Source organism: Corylus avellana, chromosome ca10, assembly GCF_901000735.1.
Source record: "Corylus avellana chromosome ca10, CavTom2PMs-1.0".
In the NCBI taxonomy this organism is placed as follows: domain Eukaryota; kingdom Viridiplantae; phylum Streptophyta; class Magnoliopsida; order Fagales; family Betulaceae; genus Corylus; species Corylus avellana.
This window is the reverse complement of record NC_081550.1, coordinates 11,181,230-11,207,998: the sequence shown is the minus strand read 5'-3', so window position 1 is coordinate 11,207,998 and position 26,769 is coordinate 11,181,230. Positions and strand designations below refer to the sequence as shown.

The 26,769-nt window shown below is 33.6% G+C and overlaps 3 protein-coding genes across 3 annotated transcripts; 2 read left to right on the top strand and 1 right to left on the bottom strand.

Annotated features, from left to right (window-relative positions):
• The first annotated feature begins 2,474 nt into the window (after nt 1–2,474).
• LOC132162933 (uncharacterized mitochondrial protein AtMg00810-like) lies at nt 2,475–3,230 on the top strand. Its single transcript, XM_059573143.1, has one exon. It carries the CDS (start codon nt 2,475–2,477, stop codon nt 3,228–3,230), a length of 756 nt encoding a protein of 251 aa, XP_059429126.1.
• Nucleotides 3,231–7,694: 4,464 nt separating this feature from the next.
• LOC132164494 (transcription factor RAX2-like) lies at nt 7,695–9,140 on the bottom strand. The gene is made up of 3 exons (XM_059575017.1): nt 8,997–9,140; nt 8,772–8,901; nt 7,695–8,465 (listed from the first exon to the last, which is right to left on the bottom strand). Exons 1-3 carry the CDS (start codon nt 9,130–9,132, stop codon nt 7,784–7,786), a joined length of 948 nt encoding a protein of 315 aa, XP_059431000.1. The 5' UTR covers nt 9,133–9,140; the 3' UTR covers nt 7,695–7,783.
• Nucleotides 9,141–22,279: 13,139 nt separating this feature from the next.
• On the top strand, nt 22,280–25,795 carry LOC132164756 (alpha-L-fucosidase 1). The gene is made up of 3 exons (XM_059575311.1): nt 22,280–22,992; nt 23,637–23,873; nt 24,837–25,795. The coding sequence occupies exons 1-3, from the start codon at nt 22,373–22,375 to the stop codon at nt 25,600–25,602; spliced, it is 1,623 nt and encodes a 540-aa protein (XP_059431294.1). The 5' UTR covers nt 22,280–22,372; the 3' UTR covers nt 25,603–25,795.
• The last annotated feature ends 974 nt before the right edge of the window (nt 25,796–26,769 follow it).

Genomic DNA, 26,769 nt, shown 5'->3' with positions numbered 1-26,769 from the left:
TTCTCTCCTGGCCTCTTAGTGTTTCAGGAATAAGAGCTAATGTTGAAAAAATCTTAGTGCTCTCTCCTTTTTCCTAATGTGGCTCCTGTGGAACTTCAATTTGCTCCTCCTTCCCCTCTTCCACTGGATTTTCAACCACCTCTTCACTCTTCAGTGTGACAGCTTGCGCATGATAGTAGGTACATTCTTCCTCCTTGTATTGTCCATTGGGGTTTTCCATCAACTGCCTTTGACACTCTTCTTCTTGGTATTGTTGAGGCCAATTGATGGGAGATGCCTTCAGCTCCCTCGCCATTGCCTCATTTGTACTTTCAGTCTTCGAATAGCTTGATCGATCCTTGTATTGATTTGTTTTTTATCAATCGTAAATTACTGTTGCAAAGTTACTAGGGAGCATAGCATACTTGCCAGGTTATCCAGCTTTGACTCTTGCTCCTGATTTGTAGATGAATACAAATGACAAGTTTCAGTAGAATGATCAGAATGAGAACATGTGGTACATACCTGGAGTTGGATGGCTAGCTGAATGGGAGCGATGTTCTGAGTAGTCATGGAGTTTACAATCATATTTAATGACTTCTGCATGGCAGCCATTTGATCATAAAACTGCAGATATGATTGATAATGCAGTTCATTAAATTGTGGAGCATGAATTCTAGGAGCTTGAGCTTGCCACAGGAAACTTGATTATTGGCACCAGGTTAGGTTGCAAGAATCAAGATAGTTGTCGTTCCCCAGTCTAGAGAATGATGTGTTCTTATGCTCATTAATTTTGTTAGAAATTTGTCTCATTATAAGACATTCTCTAACATGGAGATAAGGGTCATGGCATAATGAACATAGTCCATGGGGTGTCGGAATACCTCGCACATGTATGAAATAAAATAACAAAAAGTTTAAATAAAAAGGAAAATAAAAACGAAATTTAAAAGAAAACTTACTAATATGCAAACTCAAATGACCCTGTATGAAACAACAACAAAAAAAAGTCAGATCTGTAAGTAGTACAGTAACTGTGCTGCTGTCTGGATGTGGGATTGATCGCACCGTGAGGTGCGCTCAATTGCCCTGGATGGGCACTCGAGCGCATCTCCAGAGGTAGAATAGTAACTGAGGAAAAACTTTAGAAAAATTAAAAACAGAAATAAACTTAGGGAAAAAATTCCAAACAAAATCAAACAGTTCTCGGCAACGGTGCCAAAAACTTGTTGTGCCAAATGCCCACCTAAATTAATAGGCAAATACTTGGTACGTTTTACTCGCAAGTACACAAGATTAAACGATAGTATAGTACAACAAGTACGAGATCGATCACACAGAGATTGTTGATTTTGTTTTAGAATTGATAAAAATATCAAATTGTCACTAAATTGATATTGTGAAAAAGAAATAAAAAGATATAAAGATAAATGAAAAGCTAAAGATAGGGCTTTGATATCTACCACTAATCATACTTAGATAATATAACAATATGCCAATGATCCAATCATATTATGAATACTTAATGTTTGTCAACCTAAGGGTATGAGTGTCTACTCCTTAAGCTATTAATTTTTCTAAACAACGAATTAGGTATGGGTGTCTACTCTAATTCTTTTCTTTCTTAAAGGATTTAGTATGGGTGTCTACTAAGTTGTTCTTTAAGAAAGCATAAATCTGTGGAAATCGACAAACACATGAGGCCTAGGGCATGGGTGTCTATTCCCGGTTCCCCATATTGATTAACCCAAGAATCCGATGTGGATTTCTTTTGTTATTCTTATTAAACCCAGGACTCGATTATCCAAATTAATTTAATTAACTAATCCATACCACATTCATATATTGATCAGACAAACACATATGAAGAATTCAAGAAAACAGGAATTAATCAAGTTAAGTAACACAATATGATTATCACAAAGGCTCCAATATTGAAATATTAAATGAGCATAATTAGGGTTTCAATCTAGCCCTCCTAAAGAGTTAGTTACACATAATGAAAATAAAACTAAAAGGAAAAGGGAAAGAAAGAACCGAAAACCGCTCCTAGAAGTAGCCTCCAAATTCCTCCCCCAAAGTTGTGTCTATTCAAGGATCCTTATTCTCAAGGTTTAGAGGCCTATTTATAGGGCTTTAGAAATCCTTGTTACACTACTAGACCTAGAAAATTCGTAGGGTTTAGTCCTATTACAAGTGGGACTTGGAATACCCTAATATGGAAGGAAAGGGCATTCTGGCCGCAGCTCATTGTTCTCCAACACACGGGTGCGATCGATCACAACCTCTGTGCGTTCGACCGCATGTCTCCTGCGATCGATCGCATTACCAGAGCCTTCAGCTTTTCCTAAATTTTCTCTTTAATCTCAATACTTTCATGTTTTCTTCCTTTTCTTGCAAAGGCCTACAAAGACACCGAAAATACAGAAAAGAAATAAAATGGCATAAACTAACAACACTAAGGAATTAACACATATAAGTTTAAAGGCTAAAATATGAATATTTTGGCACTTAACACTGATTATTCTCTATTCACAAGGCTCAAAGGTTCTTCTTACATTGCTCTTTTAGTCTATGTTGATGATGTAGCCATAGCTAGCAATGATCCCAAAGCAGTTTCGGATTTCATCATTCTTTTGAATGATAGGTTTCGTTTGAAGGACTTAGGACCTTTGAAATATTTTCTAGGTCTAGAGATTGCTAGGTCCACAGAAGGCATTTATGTATGCCGAAGAAAATATGCCTTAGAGATTCTTGAAGATTCAGGATTACTTGCTTCTAAGCCAATTAGTTTTCTAATTGAGCAAAATTTGAAATTGTCAAAAGATGAAGGTATTCTTTTATCAAATTCTACCTCTTATAGGAGGTTGGTTGGCAGACTTCTCTACCTCACCATTACTAGACCTGATATAACATACTCGGTGCAAATCCTAAGCCAGTTTAGGGATAAACCAAGACAATCACATTTAGATGCTACCACAAGGGTCTTAAGGTATGTTAAGAGTTCTCCTGCACAAGGTCTCTTCTTTCCAGCAATTTCAGACTTTCAGTTGAAGGCTTTTTCAGACTCTGATCGGGTAGGGTGTGCGGATACTCGAAGGTCTATTACTGGATTTTGCATCTTCATTGGTGGTCCATTAATTTCTTGGAAATCTAAGAAGCAACAAACAGTTTCCAGATCCTCTGCTGAGGCAGAATACCGTGCCATGGCCTCTACTTGCTGTGAACTAATGTGGCTGTTCTTTGCTTAAAGATTTTCAGGTTCCTCATCCAAATGCTGCATTACTCTTCTCTAACAGTCAATCTGCTCTTCATATTGCAGCAAATACTGTGTTTCCATGAGAGAACCAAGCATATAGAATTAATTGTCATCTTATTAGAGAAAAGATTCAGCTTGGTCTTATTAAAACATTACATGTTCCTTCCCAACATCAGTTAGCAACATTTTCACCAAGGAACTTGGTTTTAAGGACTTCAGTTGTTTGCTCTCCAAGTTGTCTGCCAAGGACATTTGCCATCCTCCTTGAGGGGGAGTATTAGACTAATCAGTTGAGAGTTGTCTACATATGTACATGTATATTTTTCAGTTTGGAAGTTAGTTATTATAGTTGCAGTTAGTTGAAGATTAATTGGAGTTAGTTGTTAGCTACAGTTAGTAGTTAGAAGCTTGTTAAGCTTATGTTCTAAGTGTATAAATAGTGAACTTCATTTTCTTTGTAAAGTTAAGTTGAATATACATAAAGTTCTTTCCAATCTCTCTGTTTTCAACTCTGTAGTTCATCTTATTCCTGTGATCATCTCTTTCTTCTTCCTTCTTCTTTGCATTCTTATCGCATATTGCAAAGCTTGACAAAAATTATCAATAAACAAAGGAACACATCGATTTTCGTTCAATTGTTATTATTTATAATGTGAACAGTAAATATACTCTTTTCTATAAGAAAAATCTAAACTTTGTCTATTCTTCTACTAAAAAGGAAAAAAGCCTCATAATAGTCAAATTATGAGGCTTTTGACTACTCTCTTGGAAATGTGCTAAACTCTTTTTCTACTCTAGGAAATTTTTTTTTTTATTTATTTTTTATCCCTTCTTAAAATCTCATACATGAAAGGTTAAACCTCAATCCTCTTAACCTTAGAAAGAAAAGGAAGTTTCTTTCAAAAAAAAAAAAAAAAGGAAAGAAAAGGAAGCATCACTAATTCACTATTCTGAAGCTTGATCTTCGCCATGAAATCTGGATCAACTAGTTTAATGCGCTGTTATTATAACCAGCTGCCAGGTCAATAACTAGCTAATTGAGGTCACAGACAACGGTCAATCAAAGTCCACAAATCAGATGGCTGTGATCTAAAGAGGTCCAAAATGTCAAGATAAGTATATGCCCTGATTGGTACAATGGCACCTACGCCTACGGGGGAAAAATACTTTATTATGTCCCATCTCTATACGACCATATGAATTAATCTTGTTTATTTTATTCAATTTTTTAAAAAAATTTATTTATTTTTACAACAGATCATCTTCTTGATAATTTTATTTATTTAATTTAAAAAGGTTTAACTTAAAATATTTCAAGTGTCAGAGTGTCAGTCGGTTCCACACCGTTTGACCTCTACACTTCACCAGAAAAGACATTCCTAGAAAAAGCTTTCCCCATTATTTAAAATATATATAGTACTCGAATTAAACAGAAAAAGATTAAAGAAATACAATAAACTTAGCTGGCAACTCACTTATTTTAATCCGAATCCATTGGAGATGCAGATTTGCATGTAATAAGGTGTCAGGATTACAGATTTTTCACTTAATTATTGAAAATTATCGTATAATTAATTCCTAATCAAACGCCTTTACCAGACAACAAGGAAAAGTGCCATACCCTGACAGAGATCTTTGTACATCATGTATTTTTGGACCCTTTATAGTTTAGACTGCTTCCCCATGGGGATTCCCTGTCTATTGGTCATTTTCAAATTAATTTGCTCAATCATCTTTTTTTTCTTTTTCTTTTTTAATTTTTAATTTTTATGCAACCAAAATACCTTAAATAAAGAATTTGGAAGCTAAAAGAAAGTAGGCACATACCCTACAAATACAATCAACGTCATTCAATGTGCAGTAACGCATAATTAACAAAGGTAGATAAAATTAGAAATTAAAAATATTAAAAAAATGTTAAATATTCTTCTAATGTTTTCTTGATATTTTTTTAACTGTGATGTAGTTTTTAAAATCACTAATAGATTAAAAGTTAATAATGATAATCTCAAATTTAACGATAATTTTAAAAGCCACATTACAGTTAGGAGGACACCAAAAAAACACTAGAAAAACACCTAACATTTTTCAAAATAATATATATATCTTACCACCACAAGCATAAACACTGAATCTTTAGAATCTCTTTTACGACTTGTACTAATTTTAATGGTTTTTCAGCATGCATGCTTTTTAAAAAAAAAAATTAATTATTTTTTTATTTTTATTTTTGATGAAGGCATGCATGCTTTCGAATGCATTTCATCTCTTAAATATATATATATATCACGTACCAACAAATAACAATTAGTTTAGACATACAAGTAGGGACAGTGAGAAAAACAAGACTTTTTTTGTAAGAAATTTTTCAATAAGTGCAGCCCATTTACTTATGATATTTAGTGTATGTTTCAAAGTTTGATTTCATAGTTCAAAAGGGCGATTTTAAAATATATTTTAGAAAGTGTATGGTTTGAAAGTACCCTTTTTTTAAAAAAAAAAAAAAAAAAATTACGGTTTGAAAGCGTTTTTTATGAAGTGCATTTTTGCGATTTTAAATGTCAAACTGGGATAATATTGTATTTTTAAAAATTGCATTTTCAAATCATATGTTTTAAAATCACTATTTTTTAATCACACTTCTTGAAAAACAAACCTTTAGTGTGGTTTAATTAATAACATATTAAGAGCTCCCATTAATATATTCGGAATAAGAAATTATTTGTGAAAATCTAAATCGTAATTAATTTTTATTCTATTCTTATTCCTTTGATGAGATGAATAAATTAGAATTTTGATTGAGGGTTCCTAATCTAGCCTACAACTAAAAGGCTATGCATTTCATCGATATGAGCGAAGCACAATTGTGTTTAGGTATATGTTAGAAGATACCTCTTTCTCATTTATTTCAAGTTATGAGATTCTTTTATTTGCTTGAGTAAACATAAATAGAGGTAATTAAGAATCATTAATTCCGCTATATGCTAACATTGTTTAGTAGTAATGGGAAGCCAGTGAGGCGCATTGACGAGGCTGGGTGCATGCATAAGTTTTATTCACTACCTACTACATAAAAATTAAGATTCTCTCCAGTTCAAATGAATCCAATTAGTTATATTATAAGAATATTTTTGTCATCTCAAAAAATTAAAAAGACAAAAATACATCTCAAATATAACTAACTAATCATCTCTGGTTCATTCCACTACATAAAGGGTAGAGCATTATTATTTGAAAAATGTTACACACTCGTACTCCTTGACGTGGCATCCAAAATTACCATTAGATATGAAATCCAATAATAATCCATTCAAAAGCCAACGTTGATTTTGGATGCCGTGTCAGATAGTACTGTACCAAGGTTGCACATGCCTTTGAAGTTTGTATAGCATTTCTCTTGAGTATGCTTGAGACCTAATATAATGAACCACCTTCCTCCCAATATAAATGCTAAAGCCAATGACTCATTCCAATATTCCAATTTTCAGGTTCACCAAATGCTTGACTGACAAATAATTCAAGTGTTTGAATGAAGAACAGAGAGTTTCTCTTGGTTAAGTGTTTATGGATTTACACACTTAATTTACTAATTAATTCCAGGATTAATAAATAAAAAAGACTTGGACTATCCCTTACTTTTAAGTCATTTTAAAGTTGAAAAATAAGTCTGAGCCTCCACAACATTCCAAAATTTCCAGCGTCAAAGAAGGTTCTCCATTTAATTTCTTGTCCCAGGCCTACTTCTTTTTTATTTTATTATTTCTTTTTCTTTTTTTCCCTTGAGCCTCGTTCATAGAAAAGATTCTGGGATTTTGATATTCCTCGCAAGCAGTGCAATTCCTCTAAAGGTCCAATTTACCCTTTATATTGTAAAGAAAAATTTTAAGGACATGTTTGGCAAGTGTACCTTTTCACTGTAACAGAAATTCATTGACACCAAAAAAAATTCTTTTCATGAAGAGTTTATGTCTTTTGCCAAACCCACCTCGTACTATTCCTAAAAAATTCAACTTCCAAATATTTTTATTTTTTTATTTTTTTATACCAAATATTTTTATTTTTATTTTTAACATCAATTAATTTTTACTACAATAAAAAAGTCATATGGCTTTTGCCGACTATGCCCAAAGGGTATAATTGACTTCTGAGCACGTCTCAGCCAATAATTTTGGAAAAAAAAAAAAAAGGAAACAGTGCCAGCCACTTGTCTAGATTTCATAAACATTTATTTGTGATTGGGAGGAGGGAGAGGGGTTTCAGTGAGAGAGCAGGGCCGTATACAACAATATTACATCATCGTCAACAAATCCCAAAAAGAAATGCACAAAATAAAAAGAAGCTTTTACCATGTACTGTCAAAGAAAAAGGAAGGAAGGAAGAAATGTTTTCATTTCATTTCATATTTCATTTCATCAGAAAAAAAAAAAAAAAAAAAACACACACGAACCCCCAGAAACTCCAAAAGTCTTTTCTGAATCTCCCCTACCACCACGCCCTTACCCCATCAAATCTTTCTGATATTACTTACAGTCAGACATCAGTTCTTCAGTACAGGTACATGACCTTCTCTTGTGTCTTGCTATCATCAATATGATTGAACAAGCTGCTGATCATGTTATTATTACTAGTGCTAATCACCTGCTTAACATCATCATCTTCCATGGCGTATTCTAATGGGATTTCTCCAAAATACGCGCTTTGTAATTGGTTCACTTTTTCACCTCCATTGAGCATGAACTTGTGATTTTCTTCCAACCCATGGGAGATAAAGCTCTGGAAACCCATTTCCTCTTGTTTGATGATGTCTCTGCCGCCATAGCTGATCTGGGTACAGCTCCCAATATCAGATGAGCTGCAGCTTCCTTCGCATCCGAACATGAGGAGGTTCTCTTTAACAGGATAATACTTCATGGAGCTCACCCAGCTCTCCTGGGTCTGGAAAAAAGGAGTGGTGGAGTTGGAAAAACTCAATGGGACTGAAATATTATTATTGGTGGGTTCGAGTTCGAGGAGGCCTGAGAAAGAGCTGCATTCTTTGTAGGGTGAAGATGACAGTTGTTGGGATTGAAACGGTGGCGTTTGGTGAGAGGATTGGGGGAATGCTGGTGGTTTTCTCTGAGATGGAGGAAGCATCATCCCCATGAGCTTCTTCTTGAGCTTCGTGTTCCAGTAATTCTTAATATCATTGTCAGTCCTGCCTGGCAACTGAGCAGCTATAATTGACCACCTGTAATTGTTTTACATATTAACTTCCATAACAAGAAAACTCTCTGCTTTCTCTTAACAGCTGTTTGTGGGTGTTGATGTTAGATCTAAACTTGGCATGCATGCACAAGAATTATCCAAAAATATGCAACTTTTTCTTTTATGGTAGAAATGGAGAAAACCTAAATATTTGTCCGTCTTACCCACTGGATAGATTTCGAAAGAGGAGAACAGTTATTACACCCAAATTAAGACAGTTTAGGCAAATTTTCCAGATGTGGTCAAATATCCAGCAAAACTAGCGTGGAAAATTGGAGTGTATATATACCTGCTTCCAATGCTTGCAAATAGAGTGCAGATTATTCTGTCCTCCTCGTCAGAGAACTCCCCATGTTTGATGTTAGGCCTCAGATAGTTAAGCCATCTCAATCTGCAACTTTTCCCACATCTCTTCAGACCTGATCCAGAGCCAAAGACGAAAATATGAGAGAGACAGAGAGAGAAACATGGTTATATAATGAAATGGGTTGATGATTGTTTAGGTCAATCTTACCAGCTTTCTGTGGGAGTGCAATCCAATTCCCTCCAGTTCCATATTTCTCTATGTATTCCTTAAGCTTTGAGTCTTCTTCTGGTGACCATGGCCCCTTCTTCACATTTGCCTTGTCACAGCAAGGAGCCCTCCCCATCTCTCTCTCTCTCTCTCTCTCTCTCTCTCTCTTTGGGTATTATTTGTTAAGGTTGTGTCTCTCTTGTGAGAAGTTTTGATCTCTTTTGGATATATATGATCCCCCAGCCTTCCTTTTGGAACCAAAGGTACCTCACTATAACTAAATGAGCTTTGGCTTGGATGAATGCTTATGGCATTATAATTAATAAGAACCCTGGTTTTGGAGATTGTACAAGAAAATAATGATTATTATATTAATTAATTCTCAGATACATAAGTCAAAACGTTAGATAAGTCTGCTAATTAGCTCAGCTAATAGAACTTTCCGTCTCATATGAACCTCAGTTTCTTCCTCCTCTCAAAGCATCCAAAGTCTTGTTATGTGGAAACACAACAGGCAACTGAATTGATAGCTACAGCTATCATTTTGTGACCTTTTCTAAATTAACCACACACCAAGCATGCATGACGTCCACCACATAAAATATTACTTAGTGCCTCCAACTAATTCATATTTAATTACTGCAATATTTCAATAACCAGTTATATATATATATAATACCCCCCAAAAAAAAAATAGGTAGATTAATTTCACCTATCTTTATAGGGTTATTAGCAATTTCTCCAGTAAAATTAACTGGTAAAGAAGGGTTCAGAGCATCACAATATATAACTGCTTTTAGAGCATCTTTAGTAATAATGAATATTTTAGCTACTCAAAATACACATATTTTAACTCCAACGTACGGATTATATATCTATTACAACTCTTTACTTTCTTGAAATATTATTTTTTTGGTTTGTTAAGGAGAAATGATTAAACTAATTGTAGAGTATGTGAAGTTCAGTGTAGCAAAATTTTTAAAATTAAAATGACTACTATGTTGGGGATGAAAAAGGGTTGATTATCAGTTTTTTTGAACGTACATCTGCCGGAGATCGATGTTCAACATGTGTATATATTGGGAGAAAGAAAGAAGTTACATACTTCATGTAAAAGTGCTAAAATTTATGAACCTATTAAGAGATATCTCATCTGATCAGGGCCTCTTTTGATTTCACAAGATAAATACTATATATTAAGCCTCATATATATATATATATATATATATATATAGCTAGGGACCATATTTGTGTATAGAATGTCTGCTGTTTGGACATTCTGTTTGTACATTTTAGCACAAAATGATGATCATATATATGGCCCCATCAATCAGATCGATTCATGGCGCCCTAAATTCATCTGATCATCAGGTGTTTGGAACAGACTAATCAATGGCAAGTTTAGAAGAAGTACTACTGTTGAGGTATCATATATAGGCATTGTCACAGCTTGTAAAAATGGTGAAGCAATTTCAAAAGAGGGGTCCTGGCTGCAGGTACAATATTTTACTGGCGGCCTTGCCTTTCTGTTGGTAATTCTGAAACAAAGGTAGGATAGAGAGGCCTAAGAAGAAGCAATGAGGATTTTGTAGGCCATAAAATCAAGCTTTGCTTTTCTAGGGCTCTCATCATCCTATCTATGACTTATAACCCTAGCAAAAGACAAAGAGATGGGCATCCTGTGACTGCTATTTTCTCCTAGCTAGGGCCCTATAATTTTACTTCATAAGGATTATAATGTGTTTATCTATAAAAAGAAAGGTTCCTCTCAACAGTACTCATGTACTCCTATTCTGAGCCTCTTGCCTTTCTACCAAGCTAAATAGTGTCACACGTACAGGACTTTTTTTTACTAATTTCTACCATATTCTTTAAGAGTTTGAGGAAATTTTAGCAATGTATATAGAAGGTAATAGAATTTTGGAAGTTAAGAAAGTGTTGTGTGTTTTTTTGTCCTATGTGAATATTATTTGTTAGACAAATTGAAATTGGCTCCCAGTAAAATAATAAGTTTTGCAAAGAGAATGCATTAATTTTGTGTTCAGGATACAATATTGCAATTGCAAACTCTAAACACTATTCTGAAGAAGAAAATCTATAGCAGAAGATGATTTTAATTTTTTATTTTTTTTGTGTAAATTGAATTTCTAAAATTAGCCTTTTACAGAACTAATTACATCAGTTTATAACAGTTGAAAAATGATTATTTATTAAAATTCAAACAAATAATAAGCTGCTCCAAGCATCAGGCGTGGTGGCTAGTGCAAGTATCTACCCAAAAATTAATTCCTTATAAAGCATTAAAAAAATTGGGAAAAATACACTTTACTCTCCTGAACTATCCACAAATTTGCACTTTTAATTTCAATGTTTAAAAAGTGACACTTCCACCCCCATCCCAAACTTCCAAATTGTTGCAATTCGACCATTCTGATTTTTTTTTTATTTCCCCCAAAATGCCTTCATTCCAAGTTAACAAAAATTAAAAAATTAAGGGGTGGCAGGTCTGAGTGGCCAAAGCCACCCTCAGGCCCAACTAGGGCGGCTGGCCACCCCTTAATTTTTTTTTTTTTAACTTGGGATTGGGGCATTTTGGGGAAAAAAAAAAAAAGTCATGATTGTCGAATTGCAACAATTTGAAAGTTTGAGAGAGTAAAGTGTCACATTTTAAACATTGAGGTTAAAAGTGTAAATGAGTGGATAGTTCATGTGGGTAAAATGTATTTTCCACACAAAAATTTCTAATTCTTCAATGTTGGAGAAATTTAAAGACTTAAATAGCGAGAAAGTTGAAATTTTTAAATCAGAGGCCGCGGAGAAACTTATTTTTCATGAAATAATTCAACAATTCCATTATGTGCTAGGAAAAAAAAAGTAAAGATATTTCAATTAGCATAACTAATAGGAATTTTGTTTTTATGAGATATGTTTGGTGTCATTCTCGTACATATCTATTGTCCTTTTTTTTTTTTAAACCCCAATATTGAATATGTGAGACCCACATGTAAGTTACACAGATTTAATGGTGAATTTGCACATATCTGATATGAAAATAAACAAAAATTATATAAGAGAATGAAAACAAACATTCCTCTATTTTTATTAGTTATTATCCTTTTCTCTTTCAATGAACATTACCACAACCTTTGGTACTACCCAGATGAACCCGAAGTGACCATTACTAAATGGAAGCCAAAACCCTATGAAAATTTAGGCCTTTTTTTAAAATAAAAAATAAAATTATATAGACTTGGCATGCGTGATATAATAAAATTACAAACATGCCCTTACGATAAAACGATAAAATTACCAAAATGAACAATATTATCCTCAAACAGAAAGGGACATAACTTCGCGGTGCATGCCGGCTGTATTAAAAGCTCTATATACAGAAGGCCCAAATTAAAGAGCTTAATTAATTTAGAATAAATCATCAGAGTTTGCGTGAAGTAACATCATCCTCGTAAAACATCATCGATCGTCGTAACTCATGATACAAGTCAATCTTGTTGAAATTACGTAGAAGCTACGTACGTAGTTTCCCAACAGTAGTTCAAGTATTGAAAATTTAATTATTTAATTATTTAATTAATTGATTAATTAAAGAAAGATTTGGATAGGATAGAGCCTTGAGGATAAACTTCCATCACTCTCTTGCTATAATTAAGTGCTTTCTCTATTTTGAGTATACTTGCATTAATACTAATATAATATACACCATACAAGAGTTGACCACATGCGGCTCATACTTACCTCTCCTCCCAACTACCATTTGGTTTGACTCCTCTAGAGTTCTACGCCATTTTAGTATTTTACCATGATGTATTCAATTTGAGTAATGTTATTTACTGGGTTGTTATGTGATTGTAGTATAACTGGAATGACGTAACAGTAAAAATTAACATTTAAATTAGTAAGAATTTGTAAAAAATAAAAAAAATAAAGAGAAAAGTTCATATATTTTCCTCAAACTACTATCCAATTCACAATATTTTTCCAAACTTTCAATTGAGACAGTGTCACCCCTCCCAAACTATCAACAAATTGCCAACGTCCCCACATGGACAGCAAAAAAGACAAAAATGACTCTAAATTTAAGTCAATAAGATAAAAATACCAATATAAATTCGAGAAAAAAAAATTAATATTTTTTTAACAAAAAAAGGAAAAAATTTTAAATTTTCACTCCCTATTTTTGAATTTTTTTTTTTTAAAAAATTAGTTTAGTTTTTTTTTTTGAATTTTTTTTAGGGTATATATATCTATTTTTGTCATTAGGGGGTGACATTGACAATTTTTAGTAGTTTGGAGGTCGGCAGGGGAGGAGGAAAAGAATATTGTCAATTGGATGGTAATTTGAGAAAAAAAAATGGACTTTTCCCAAAAATAAAATCAATGGATAATTTTCATTATTGTTACGTTTTTTCGGTCGTATAACAGTTTACTAAATATCATTTTTTTTAATTCAATTCACATTCATAAATTAACGTCAATTTGATGCCACGAACCATGTGATTCACAATGTAAAGGAAGAATATTGTAACTCATGCATGCTCGAGAGAGTGAGTGATTATGATAGAAAATATAAATTCAAAGAACAAATAGTTGCCACCCTATAAAATTAATGTTGGTATCTTACGTCCCACAATGGACCATTATCACAAGTCAACAGTTAATTGCATTACATAATCGACATGATTGGGTTCCACTTTTACTTTATTTTATTAATTAATGAGCTTCATTGGGTCGTCATTGCTAACGTGTTACTACTAAGCTGTATGCATGCCAACAACCATGTACATGCTGTGTGTAGTCATCTAATTTATTTATGCCGGAAATTCAAGCAAGGAATATTTGTGATCACCTATAACATACACTTATTATTCAATTATGCAATTACATAAAGCATAGAATATTGGGGTTTTTTTTTTTTTTAATTGAATAAGGAAATGGTTATAGGAAAATATCATTTCCACTCCTGATCCGAAAGGAAGGAGGAGACGATCCGAAAAACGAAAAAGGGATGAGCTTCCCAACAATAGACCCAAAACAAACTAAAGTAATGTGGAAATAATTATAAAACATAGGAAATTGGACAAACAACTGACCCGGTCCTCTCAAGGGGCCGAGCAAGGCGGTTTCAGAAGCAAAATGGGCACAGATTAAGGCGAACGTATCTGAACCTCCACTTGTAACCAACAACAACCGTCGGAAGGAGGTTGAAGCGATAAAAACACTGCTAAAGTTTATAACCAGAACTGTTGTAAAGAGATGAACTAACACAAATTTAGTTACAAAAGTCTTCGCTAAAGAAACATAGAATATTGGCTTGCTTTGTCTATATACATAACAAAAATGATTTACACAAAAAAAAAAAAAGAAAAAAAAAAAAGACTAAAGCATTAGTCTCATTCAAAACGCATCTGGCATCCTTTGACTTCAATATATTATAGTAGCCCAAGTATAATTGGATCCTCTTCGACACTCTCATCATCTAACAACAAGATCTATACGATTGTAGGGTTAATTAACAAATAATATAGGCAAATATGCGAGTTTATTGTTTCAATAAGTATAGAAATTACTAACTTTTCATAATGAGCTGATTTTTAGTTTCTAGCTACCATGAGTTTACAATAATAGCTACATTCGGTATTGCAATACATTTAAATCAGTTCATTGCTGACGAAGTAAATATTCTATAGAAGAAAACCTTTAAACATAATACCTTCATTCCACTGCCTCAAACGAAACACATGCTTAATTATGGGCATATCTAATCAAGGAGAGTGTACAAAATCATCATATGCAACCACCTATAACAATATGCCTACGAAAATCATCCATATACATACATTCTATGTCCCAATTCAGGAACATATGCCTACGAAAACATCTAGTATGAAATTCCTGGTAAATCACATTACATAAATATCTATAAAACACTATGTTATATATGCATGTTTTCATTTATTTCATTCATTTTAATTTCCATTGTTTATACCAACGGATGAGACTTTCTCTCACCGGGAACTTTCTCCATGTTCGTTATTTCTTTGTACTTTGTTACTCTTAATCCATTATCCTTTTACTTACACTTCATATCCATGTATATATGTTCATGATTTACGCAAACAAAACTATCTTTCCTTTACTTTCATGCTCATGCAACAATCAACATCATTTCTTCAACACAATTCATAAAGCATATAAGACACCATTGAAATCATCATGAAAACATCTATCATCCATATCATGCTTTGAAAACAATTCAAAATTTGGTCGTTTACTCAATAATTAAGTAAATTAAATACTTACAAAACATTAAAATCTTAAATCAAAGTATTATTCCCCATAAGTAATATGTTTACATATCATTGACAACGCTTGTGGAGGATTCCCAACTCAAGCCTTACAATACAAAATTGTAGTTATCACATTGCAAGATACCATTAAACTCAAGTGACAACTATACTTCAATTCTACACAAACCCATAGTGTTCAATTTCCCTTGAAACCTAGGGACATTAATGAGGTTAACCACAACCATACGTTCAATAGTATGGGTTAATTGAACACTATATAAATACCCATAGTGAAGAAATAAACAAATTTGACATCAATTTTTTTTTTTTTTTGACATGTCCACACAAAGGGAAGGGGGATTCGAATTGAACTAGTGACTTTCGCTTTATTAGGCGTTATCTACAACCGATTGAACTACCCCTTAACAGTGACGGAGCCACGTGGCACCCCCAAGGATTTAAATTTTTTTTTAAAAAAAAACCAACAGCACCCTCAAACTTAACACACATCACATGTTTGATGTAATATCTCAATGATGTGTAGTTGGTCAAATTTTCCTTGTTTTTCTTGGAGTGATTATGGCCAGCGGCCGTAAAGTGCAGTTCTAGACAATTTTTTTTTTTGTATTTCTATTTTTTTGATATAGTGTCGACATGTTATATTTCTAATATATCAATTTCAGCACATCTTTATGAACTTTTATAGATATTTTGTGTGATACATATATTGTGTGAATTACCAAATTTTTAGGGTGAAGAAAATTTTTAGGATGTAAAACAAATTTTAGCGGCACCCCCAATATAAAATAACACTACTGCCCCCTAGGGACTTTTTTTTTTAACTTGTACACAAATCTCTGACAATTATATGGGCTGCATAGCCTGCATGCATGAGAGAAATATAATATTATTTTATTAATTTGGGCCCCAAAATGTTTGGTTTATATATATATATATATTGTACATGCATATGCGCGTGCAAATAGATTCTGTAGATAGATAGGCATGCATATTGAAAACCTAAAGTTGAATCTCCTTTTGCGAAGAATATATTGAAGAAGATATCATAATTAATTATATAGAAGAAAAATTATTAATTTGCTCCACATTTAACAGAAAAGGCCATGATTTTTTGCACGCTAATATAATATTATATGTTAAATCTCCTTTCTTGCTTATGGAATCTTGAAATTAAAAAAACATATAAAGGGCCTTCGAATGGACAATTAAAAGCAAATAATTAATAAAAATGATTATAGAAAAAAGGGGTTTTATATACAACTAAAGAACAAAATAGACAACTGTCGTTATTCGCATTGACTCTCATGGCAAGGTGTTATTTTCACTTTCTCAACGGTTGGCAAACTAAGCTAGAATTTTTTGCAGCTTCTAATCTTTTATTATTATAATCATTAAAAAAAAAGTATCAATAACATGTCATAATTTGCTAACTTTTCCTTTTTGCATTTATACCCCTGCTGCCCTGCATTTCAACCTATCTTTTTAATAACACTTCAAATCATTTTCTACATATTTTCTACCATTTTTGTAAAGTGAGAATATAATTCTAAAAAAAAAAAAAAAAAAAACAAGGACAAAGTTTTCCTCTAAATTGGGTTGGACGAATTTTCTTTAACCTAATTTATAAAAGTGACATGTGTCCTTTTTTTTAATAACATGTAAGATACACATGCGTTTTTAATAAAATTTATTCTAACTTTGTCTCTACTATTAAAAAAATATGTGCATATTTTTTGGACAAACTGATCATCTAATAAAGTGACAAGTGTCTCATAACTATTAAAAAAACATATGTTTCTCACATGTTAAGAGACATATGTCACTTTATTAGATGAATTTGTATGTATTAATTACATACTAGTTTGTAGCAAATTTTTGTCTATATTTTTTTAATAGCATGTATTTTTTACATATTTTTTTAAATAGTTTAAAAAACACTTGTCACTTTTAATGACCGATTTATAAGAATTTTTTGCATTCTAATTTGTAAAAGTTTCTTTCCCAAAGAAATCTTTGTAGTTGTGAAAAAATAAAGGAAATCAAAGGGGTTCTCACTGAAACTCAAAGAGGGGAAGGAAAAGTCAAACAAGTCCCAAGTGAGATTCGCGAGGACAAGTGTGTTTGAATGACGTCAGAAGTTGCGTATTGGACCAAAAAAAGTATCAATTTGAAGATTGTGGCCATCGTGGGCGGTCGAAACGTGTCCTAAGCCGCCTCGACCTTCGCGACCATTTTTCATTTTCCTAAGACTATTCTATAAAGTGGTCCCCACTCCCGGGGCGGCTTCAATCTCGGTTGGTGAAAGTCTGTTTTAGGACCTTTGAATTTTGATCTTAATGTCAATTATTATTATTATTTTTTTAAAATTTTTTTATTTAAATTAGACAAAATCTTAGCCTTTACTATATAATGCTATATTTATTGTCTTTAAGAAGTAGTTCAGCAGAGGTCACTAGTTCAAATCTCCCTCCCTTTTTTGTAAAGATTTTTTTTGTCACACAAAAAGATAAAAATAAAAAAAATAAAACAAGATTGCCTGCTGTGGGTGGGTCCCCAATTTTTATTTATTTTTTGTCTATTTTTTTCATCTTTTCTAAATTTTTATAAAAGTATTTTTATTAATTTTTTGATAGTTTAGGTATAAATTGTGTGATAGTTTGAAGAGTATGTGCGTGTACTTTTCTAATATTTTAATTAATTTTCATATTTAAATATTAATGAGGAGAATTGTATAATCAAATATAAGAATGTTAGTTAGAGAAATGAGGAAAAAATTGTTCTTTCGTAGAAAAATTAAAAGGTAACAATTAGTCCATGATATCATTTGTTATATAAACATTAGACAGAAATTTCCTCAAAACCTAGAGGAAATATCCTCAAACCCATGTAAAATAGTGTCAAATGTTTATAAACATTTACAATACACATTAAATTTTTAACCTCATTAATAGCAATTTACAAACTCAGACCAAATTTAATGTCATTTTTAAATATTTATAGACACTTGGTATTATTTTACATGGGTTACTAAATATTTCATCCAAACCGATTTGAATAAAATTTCTGTTCACAGTCATTATTCAATTCACAACATTGAAATTGTGAATGGGCTCTCAAAAAGTGTTGATTTTGGGACCAACTTCCAACACTCTGTTGTTGTGAAGGCTTTTGGGCCCTAAAAAGTTTCAATTTTACTAACCAGGCTTGGGCCATGGACACATTCTATGGGCTCCAGTCTACGCAGATTTGGGCCATTGAACAAAGCCTTCTGTACAAGAAACCCATTTTTCTGAAATTAAATAACTTTTTGGAGGAGCGCATGTTTGAAATGCCGTTAGAGAGCTCAAAAAGTATTTTTAGTACCTAAAAGGTTGTGGCAAACAAAAAGATGGCATGTTTTGTAAAAAATTTCAAGAGTACTTATTTGACTTTTTACTCTAAAAATAATCAAAACGTACTTTTGGCAAAAGCTTAAAAATGAAGCTTTTCCTAAACCTCGTTTTGACTTTAAAAGCTCTATTTTCAAACACAATCTCAAACAGGTTTTAAAAATGGCCAAAACGCACTTGGAAAAAGCTTAAACTTGAAGTTTTTTCTAAAAAGCTCTTTTTGACTTTAAAAGTTCTACTTTCAATGCAATCTCAAACATGCTCTTAGATATTGAATTTTTATGGCATAGTTGGGATCTATATTGTCGGATGAAGGGTTTTTGGTTTAATGACAATCATTCATTTTCAGTACAGGAAATTTTAGTAAATGTGTGTTTGGTATTGTGATTTTATAGACAAAAAGTTCGATTTTAAACCAAATTGTAGAAAATTGATAGTTTGGAATTACATTTTTTTTTTTTTTTTAAAAAAAAAAAAAAAACACACAATTTTAAAGGCTAAAGTATAATTTTAAAGGTCAAACAGCAATTTTGACAATACTTAACTGCATTTTTAAAAATCACATTTCCAAATCATACATTTTAAAATCACACTTTTTTGAATCGCAAACCAATACAAAAATATAATGATAATTGAGGTTTGCATGAGTTGTCGGATGTGCTGTTTGGTGTATCAATAATCATTCCTTAGTTGCGTGAATTTTGAGTCAAGTGCTTCAAAATTATTGTAATGTAATCAACCCAATTTCAAGTGCTGCTCCTTTTCTATGATTCTATATTCTGTAACTTCACAGTTTTCCTTTGGATTACTTAGCGTATACACAAACATTCTTCTTCTTCATCATTTGACTCCACTAAAACTAAATTATAGAACAAAAAAAAAAAAAAAACTAAAACTAAATTATTTAAAAACAAAAACTAGGGCATGGAAATTTGAAAAAAAAAAAAATCGTTTTTTCCTTAATTTTTTTTTTCCAATTTATTAGAGTATTTTTGTCTTATTAGAAAAATATTTGGGTCATTTTTGTCTTTTTGCTAGGCTTGGAATGAACGTTGTCAAATTTTCAATAGTTTAAGAGAGACATTATCGCAATTGAAAGTTTGGAAGGGAGGACATTATCGATTAGGTGATAGTTTGAGCAAGTATGTAAACTTTTTCCAAATCTATTCCATTGATGAAAGCAACATGAAAGTAAACTTTATCCTACGATTAATGTTATTTAGTAAACTCTCATACGACTGTTATACAATTATTATGATTTTGCAGTAAAAATCAATTATTGATATTCCCTGCTATATCATCATAATTGTACGACATTCGTATGAGAGTCTACTAAATATCATTTTTTTCTATCCCAAACCATCCAAATCCAAAAAAAAAAAAATCTTGCTCTCTGCGTTCTTCACTATCAAACAAGTGGTGTCAAATAATGATGAAGAAGAATGTTTGTGTATAAGCTAAGTAATCCAAAAGAAAATCCTTCTTCTTCATAAATTATTATTATTTTGTAGTGATATTCTATATTATCACTACCATTTTGTTATGGATTATGTTGTATGCGCGAAATGAACAAGCAATATAATGCTGTACAGTTTCTTGGCCTCCAAAGTCCAGAGAGACAACCCAAATAATTTCTGGTGTACCCAAAAGCTAGAACAAACTCAAGTGTATTTGGCAGTTTTAAATAACTTAAAAGTTATAATAGGGACCATTTTTAAGGAAACAAGGGGCAAAAAAATGATGATTTTGCTAGCTTGTATGTTGGTTGATGACCTATTGTAACTATTCAAAAAAAAAAAAAGCGTTAATTTTTTTTTTTTTTTTTACCTTATCATTTCGAAAAGATTAATTAAATTAAATTGTAATTAAACTTCCTATAATCACTTATTCTTCAGTAATTTTTCATGTAATAATCACTTATCCATAACAGATCTTGCACATTTTTTATTTGCTTAAGAAGTAGCAGTACCATGTTGTTTTTGTTAAATTTGGATCATTATTCGTTAGTTTAACAGAAGATGTGTTGTTACATTTTGCTTACCACTTAAGAACTAAGGAAAATTGTACATATCTCCTCAAACTACCACTTTATTCTCAATATCTTCCCAAATTATTATTTGTGTCAATGTCTCTAATAAGACTAGCAAACTAATAATAATAATAATAATAATAATAATATTTTTTTAATAAGAAAAAATGTCCATATAATTTTTTTTTTTAAATAAAAAGTAAAACAATTAATAGGATTTTTATGATTTTTTTTTTAAAATTATTAAGGATATATTTATATTTTTTTATAAATATTTCATAAACTAATCACAGAAACAAGATACAGGGAAAGACAAAATGAAAATAAAAGAACAACTCAATAACCCAACCAAGATAGACTACAAGCACCTCAGAGCCCCCGATAAGAAATCCAAAAAGCTAGAACTCACTTGGGAATGCAGCCTGTGAAAACTGCGGCCCACTAAGATGGATAAAACCATCAAGAGTAAAATAACCCCTATAAACTTAGATCTAAGTCCAGCTTCGAAAGAAACTAAACATACTAAGAGAAATGATAACTTAGATCTAGTTCGGCATCCAAGCACCTCAGAGCCCGAAAAGAAATCCAGGAAGCTAAAACTCACTTGGGAATGCAGCTTGTGAAAATTGTAGCCCACTAAGATGGATAAAACCATTCGGAGTAAAATAATCCTTATAAACTTAGATCTAAGTCCAAATTCGAAAGAAAATAAATATAATAAGAAATTATAACTTAGATCTAGTCCGGCATCCAAGGAAACCGAACAGACTAAAAGAGAAAGAACAACAAAAAATGGATCTACAATACAAACAAAGAGTCTAAAGCCCAAATAATTTGGGTTAAGTTGTAAAGAACATAAAAACATAATAAATAACATATATAAAAAAAAAACCCCATAAAACATCATCTTTGGGGAGGACGAGGCAAAGGAGGGTGACATGAGGAAGTTGTCCGGTGCTTGATGTCCACGCGTCAGTGCGTAAAGTCCGTCAAGGGGAGAAGCGGTTGATGGTGCTAGGAAGCTAGGACGTTGGAGAGAGCAGTGGTGCGACGTGTTGCAGGCTAAAGCTAGCGGAAAAAGGAAGATTTGACTTTAACAAAATCAATCTTCAAAACTTCACAAATCCAACTAACAATGTGGTGGGGAAGATGAATGTTAAGGAGCATGATGTGACTGTCAATGAGGGGACTTAGGTTGTAGTTTTATGAGGATCGAGGATAGATCGTCAAAGACAATAGATAGAGCCTTGTAAGAGACTAGCATATATAAAGAAAACCCTAGAGAGAAGGGGGAGTTAAAAACCGAGTAAAGGAAACAACAGAAAGCAAGCAGTAAAGAAGGGGGGAGGAGACCCTTCTCAGGCATGGACAACAGTATTTTCTTCGTAGAGAGAAGAGAACAATTAAGGATATTTTGATAATTAGAATTTGGTAATTTTTTTTTTTAAAAAATTGACAATAAAATAAATATTTTGAGAGGATATATGTAATTTTTCGAATTAACAAGTAGTTCCATATGCATATTGATCAATCAAAACAGTCAACACCAACATCCTTTGTAAAAAGCCCCTCACTTTCACTCCATCCGACTTGGTCCCATATCTCTCCCAAGGCCCCCCTCCATTCTCCAACATGGAGGAGAAGAAGAAGCAGACCACCACAACCATCCCTCGAACTCGCCAAACCCAGAAGCCCGCAAAACACATGTCCCAGATCACCCTTCTAATCCTCCTCTCACTCCTTTCTTCGTCTTCATCTGCATCTTCTTCTTCTTCTTCAAACACATTAGTCAAACCTCCACCTCTTCTCATTTTGCCCATCCCTTCTGCTTCCCAGCTCCAATGGCAGCTCGGCCACATGGCCCTCTTCCTCCACTTCGGCCCAAACACCTTCACGGACTCCGAGTGGGGCACCGGCCACGCCGACCCCCACCTGTTCAACCCCTCCAACTTCGACGCAACGCAATGGGTACGCGTGGCCAAGGAATCGGGATTTTCTCGCGTGATTCTCACCGCCAAGCACCACGATGGGTTCTGCCTATGGCCCTCCGAGTACACCAACTACTCGGTGCGCTCGAGCCCCTGGAGAAATGGGAGTGGTGATGTTGTTGCGGAGCTGGCTGAGGCTGCTAGGGACGCAGGCATTGGATTCGGTCTTTATCTTTCGCCGTGGGATCGGCACGAAGTGTCATATGGGAAGACTTTAGAGTATAATGAGTTCTACATTGGGCAGATGACTGAGTTGCTCACGAGGTGATTGACACTGATTTTTTTAGCTTGCATGTGATTTTTTTTTTTTTTGTGAATTGGGGTCTCTTGATTTATTTTCCAGAGTTCTGGGTTGATGTCTGATCAAATTGTGTTGACTTTGAATTGGGTCTTTTATGCTCTGTGAAATTTTGTTAATCGGATTGTCATTTTGAGCCGTTTGTGGTTCTTTCTTTCTTGTTGCATTTGATCTCTTCTGTTATCGGAGAATTCTATGCATTGTTATTTTCTTTTACTTTTGAATTACTTACTACTTCTGACCCATGAGGAAAGAAGGAAAAAAAAATCTAAAATTTTTGTTGACTTTGATTGTTTGATTTAGGCAGTTATTGAGCTTCGGGGTTCTGCCCAATTGATTATATAAAATTCTTGTTCTTATGAATCGTTTGCATGCCTTGTGGAGTTTAGTTGAGTTGCATTTTAGCATTATCGGCTTTATGTTTGCTTTCTACTTGTTTAAGTTTAATAAGTTGTTGAAGATTGGTTTTAGTTCGATTCTATTGGTTCAAAAGACGGATTCTGTTTCTTTTTGGAAAATTGAACTTTTTAAGTAATTTGCTACTTTTTGTTGAGTTCCATGGTTAGAGAATCAGAGAATTATAGCAGGTGATCTTTCATAATTGAAACAGGTATGGTGACATCAAGGAGGTATGGTTGGATGGGGCGAAAGGGGAGGGAGAGAAGAACATGGAGTATTTCTTTGATAGTTGGTTTAGTCTCATTCATCAACTCCAGCCCGGGGCTGTCATTTTTTCTGATGCTGGTCCAGATACCAGGTGGATTGGGGATGAGGCTGGTGTTGCTGGGTCTACTTGCTGGTCGCTTTTCAATCGGAGTGCTGCCAAGATTGGTGACACTGACCCTCAGTGAGTTTCACTTTCCTTAGCTTCCTACCTTCACTTCCATTTGGTAACATTGATTGCTTAAAGACAGTATAGGTTGAGGTTTTCTAGCATTTGGAATGGAAAGTTGTGCAACTTCTTAAGTTGCATATAGCTTGAGCATTCACATTGGGCTAGCTAAAATAGCCAAAAGGTTATTTTGGTTAGCCCTGTGGCAAAAAATACCGAAAAAGTTCTCCATCCGGCTAGTCACTTTGGCTAAAGATTTGACTTGTTGCTACAATGCAAATTAATAAAAAAGTCAACATGATTCTCTCTACACTTTGGGAATAGTGAAAATAGATATAAAGAAACAATGGAATGGAATAGTGAAAGTCGATGGCTAAAATGCTAACTTGGATGTACTGGTAGGTAAAATATAAAAAAAGTATTCTTTAGCTAAATTTTAGCTAAACATTTACTGAGCCCAATGTATTCGCTCAAGTCTTTCAAGTTTCTGTTTGTTCAAGTTACCTTATTAAGTTAAAACACCATTACCATTCAATCGTAATTGCTTTGCCATCATTTTCCATGTTGTTTATAGAACGTATGGTATGTATTGATGCACTTGGCAGATAAAGGCTCTTTAACGGAATTTCCAATCCTTAATCATAATTCTTTTTTTCCTGCTTAAGTGAAAATCTTGATATAATACTACAGAACAGCACATGGAGGTGATTCTGGTGGGCAAATGTACCGTTAGAGTCAATTGCTTGATATAATGTAGTGGGAACTGTACATTGTATTGTTGATTGGCTAGAGGTCATATCCCTTTGAGATATTGGTCTCATTTAGGAAAGTCCTGGTTCCCAAAGCACAATTGTTGCAGCCTTTGATTTATGTTGTTTTGATCTATTCATTATCACATTGATATATGAAACATTGGCTTTCTGGATAGATTGAGAACGGCTGTTTTTATTAAGCACTATCTTTTTATACATCTAACAGATACTCAAGGGAAGGAGACCGACACGGTGTTGAGTGGGTACCTGCTGAGTGTGATGTCTCAATCAGGCCTGGTTGGTTTTGGCATGCATCAGAAGTTCCGAAATCTGCGAGAACGCTTCTTGACATATACTACAAATCAATTGGCCGAAACTGTCTCTTGTTACTAAATGTGCCTCCAAACTCTTCAGGTCTTATATCAGCTGAAGACATACAAGTGCTTCAAGAATTCAGTGAGCTCCGGAGGTCGATATTCTCAGATAATCTGGCTATTAATGCTCTTGTTAGTGCCAGCAGTACACGAGGAGGCATTAGCAATTCTCGTTTCAACCCCAAGAATGTCTTCAAAGAATGTATTTACACCTATTGGGCCCCAAAGGAGAATCAAACTCATTGGGTGTTATATTTGAACCTTCAACAAATATTATCTTTCAATGTTCTGCAAGTTCAAGAACCAATTCACATGGGACAGCGGATTATTGAGTTTCACCTTGAGATCTTGAATGAAGATGGGCAATGGAAGAAAGTGACCAATGGCAGTACTGTGGGATATCAGAGGCTGCTGCAATTCCCGACAATAAAATCTCAGTACTTGAGGTTTGTCGTCAACAAGTCGCGTGCAGATCCTCTTATCTCTTATTTTGGAATTTATATGGATCACTTTTCTATTCTGAGTAACATATCTGATACAAGCTCAAGAACATATTTCAATGGCACACAGGTTCTTCAGCAAATCACATACAACCATTCCCAGATTGTCAGCTTATAGAGTTTGAAAATTTCTGGGCTCAGCCGTGTACATGTGATTGTCCAATTATTCGAATATTGATTCTTGAAAGATTTGTTAATAAGCAAAATTACAAGCTGTGGTTACTGAGGATTCTTTTAAAGCACATATATATTCAAATGTGAAAAGGTGCGCGCTTGAATCTGAAATTATAGCTTATGTGGTTCAATTTCCATTTTTCATAGCAACCCCATGTCACTTGTGTATTGTGGTCTCTGTTGTGCAGTTTTCCTTGTTTCTTCTTTTGTTCCTTTCAATCAGACCTTAGCGTTGTTTAAGGAGGGAAGTCAGTAAGACAGGCTTGCTTCAGATTAATTGCTCCCATCAATTTTATATGTCCATTTTTTACTTGTGTATCTCATTTGCTTCACCTCAACAGCTAATGTGCCCCATGCACCTCACTAGTAAATCTACCTCGATGCTTCTAATATGTTTGATTCAACTCCATCTGCATTTGGCATGTCCGACTGCATCCAACCGGGCTTTGGTCTGTCCAAGTCAAAGCAAAAAATAACTTGTGCTTTTCTAATTCTCTCGCATTCCATGTGGTTAACTAATGAAACTTTTTAGTACCTAGAGGGATGTTGAATAAAGTTTGATAGAGTTATGTCACACTTCTTTGAAAAGCACCTGCTTGGCTCTCTCTCTCTCTCTCATGCAAATTGAGTGGACAAATAGATAAACCAACATTAAGAAAAATGTATGATGGGATTTGGGTTGAGGGAAGAGAATGATTTGGATCCCAGTTGAGAAGGTTTAAATCCAATCACAGAATCAGAGATATGGAGACTTCAGACTTGGAGTAGGTGCAGAATGTTTCATGTTTGAATATATACGTAATTTTTCAATTTTTGGAGCTAAAATGTGATAAATTATTGACTTTAATGACCATCACCATAAACTTTCTTCTTTGTCTTTGTTTTTTTTTTGTTAAAGCCTTGCTACTAGGATGTAGCCCTTTAGACACAGAGAGTGAGGGCTGGTTTTCCGATATATATATATATATTTCTATCACGAATGCTTAGGAAGAGAAATGGAATTAAACAAAAACCTCAAGAATATCGCCAGAGCCTAGACGCAGAAAATGTTACTAGGACAAGACATGCTAGGGTACTCTCAACTACTCCCACAACATGCTGCCACTAGGGG

Bases quoted from the DNA above. Each gene is read 5' to 3' on its own strand.
- LOC132164494 (XM_059575017.1), bottom strand. From the start codon at position 9,132: ATGGGGAGGGCTCCTTGCTGTGACAAGGCAAATGTGAAGAAGGGGCCA. The intron at 8,902-8,996 runs GTAAGATTGACC...GCTCTGGATCAG, and splicing joins TGCACTCCCACAGAAAGCTG to GTCTGAAGAGATGTGGGAAA. The intron at 8,466-8,771 runs GTATATATACAC...AAACAATTACAG, and splicing joins TTTGCAAGCATTGGAAGCAG to GTGGTCAATTATAGCTGCTC.
- LOC132164756 (XM_059575311.1), top strand. From the start codon at position 22,373: ATGGAGGAGAAGAAGAAGCAGACCACCACAACCATCCCTCGAACTCGC. The intron at 22,993-23,636 runs GTGATTGACACT...TAATTGAAACAG, and splicing joins ATGACTGAGTTGCTCACGAG to GTATGGTGACATCAAGGAGG. The intron at 23,874-24,836 runs GTGAGTTTCACT...TACATCTAACAG, and splicing joins ATTGGTGACACTGACCCTCA to ATACTCAAGGGAAGGAGACC.
- LOC132162933 (XM_059573143.1), top strand. From the start codon at position 2,475: ATGAATATTTTGGCACTTAACACTGATTATTCTCTATTCACAAGGCTC.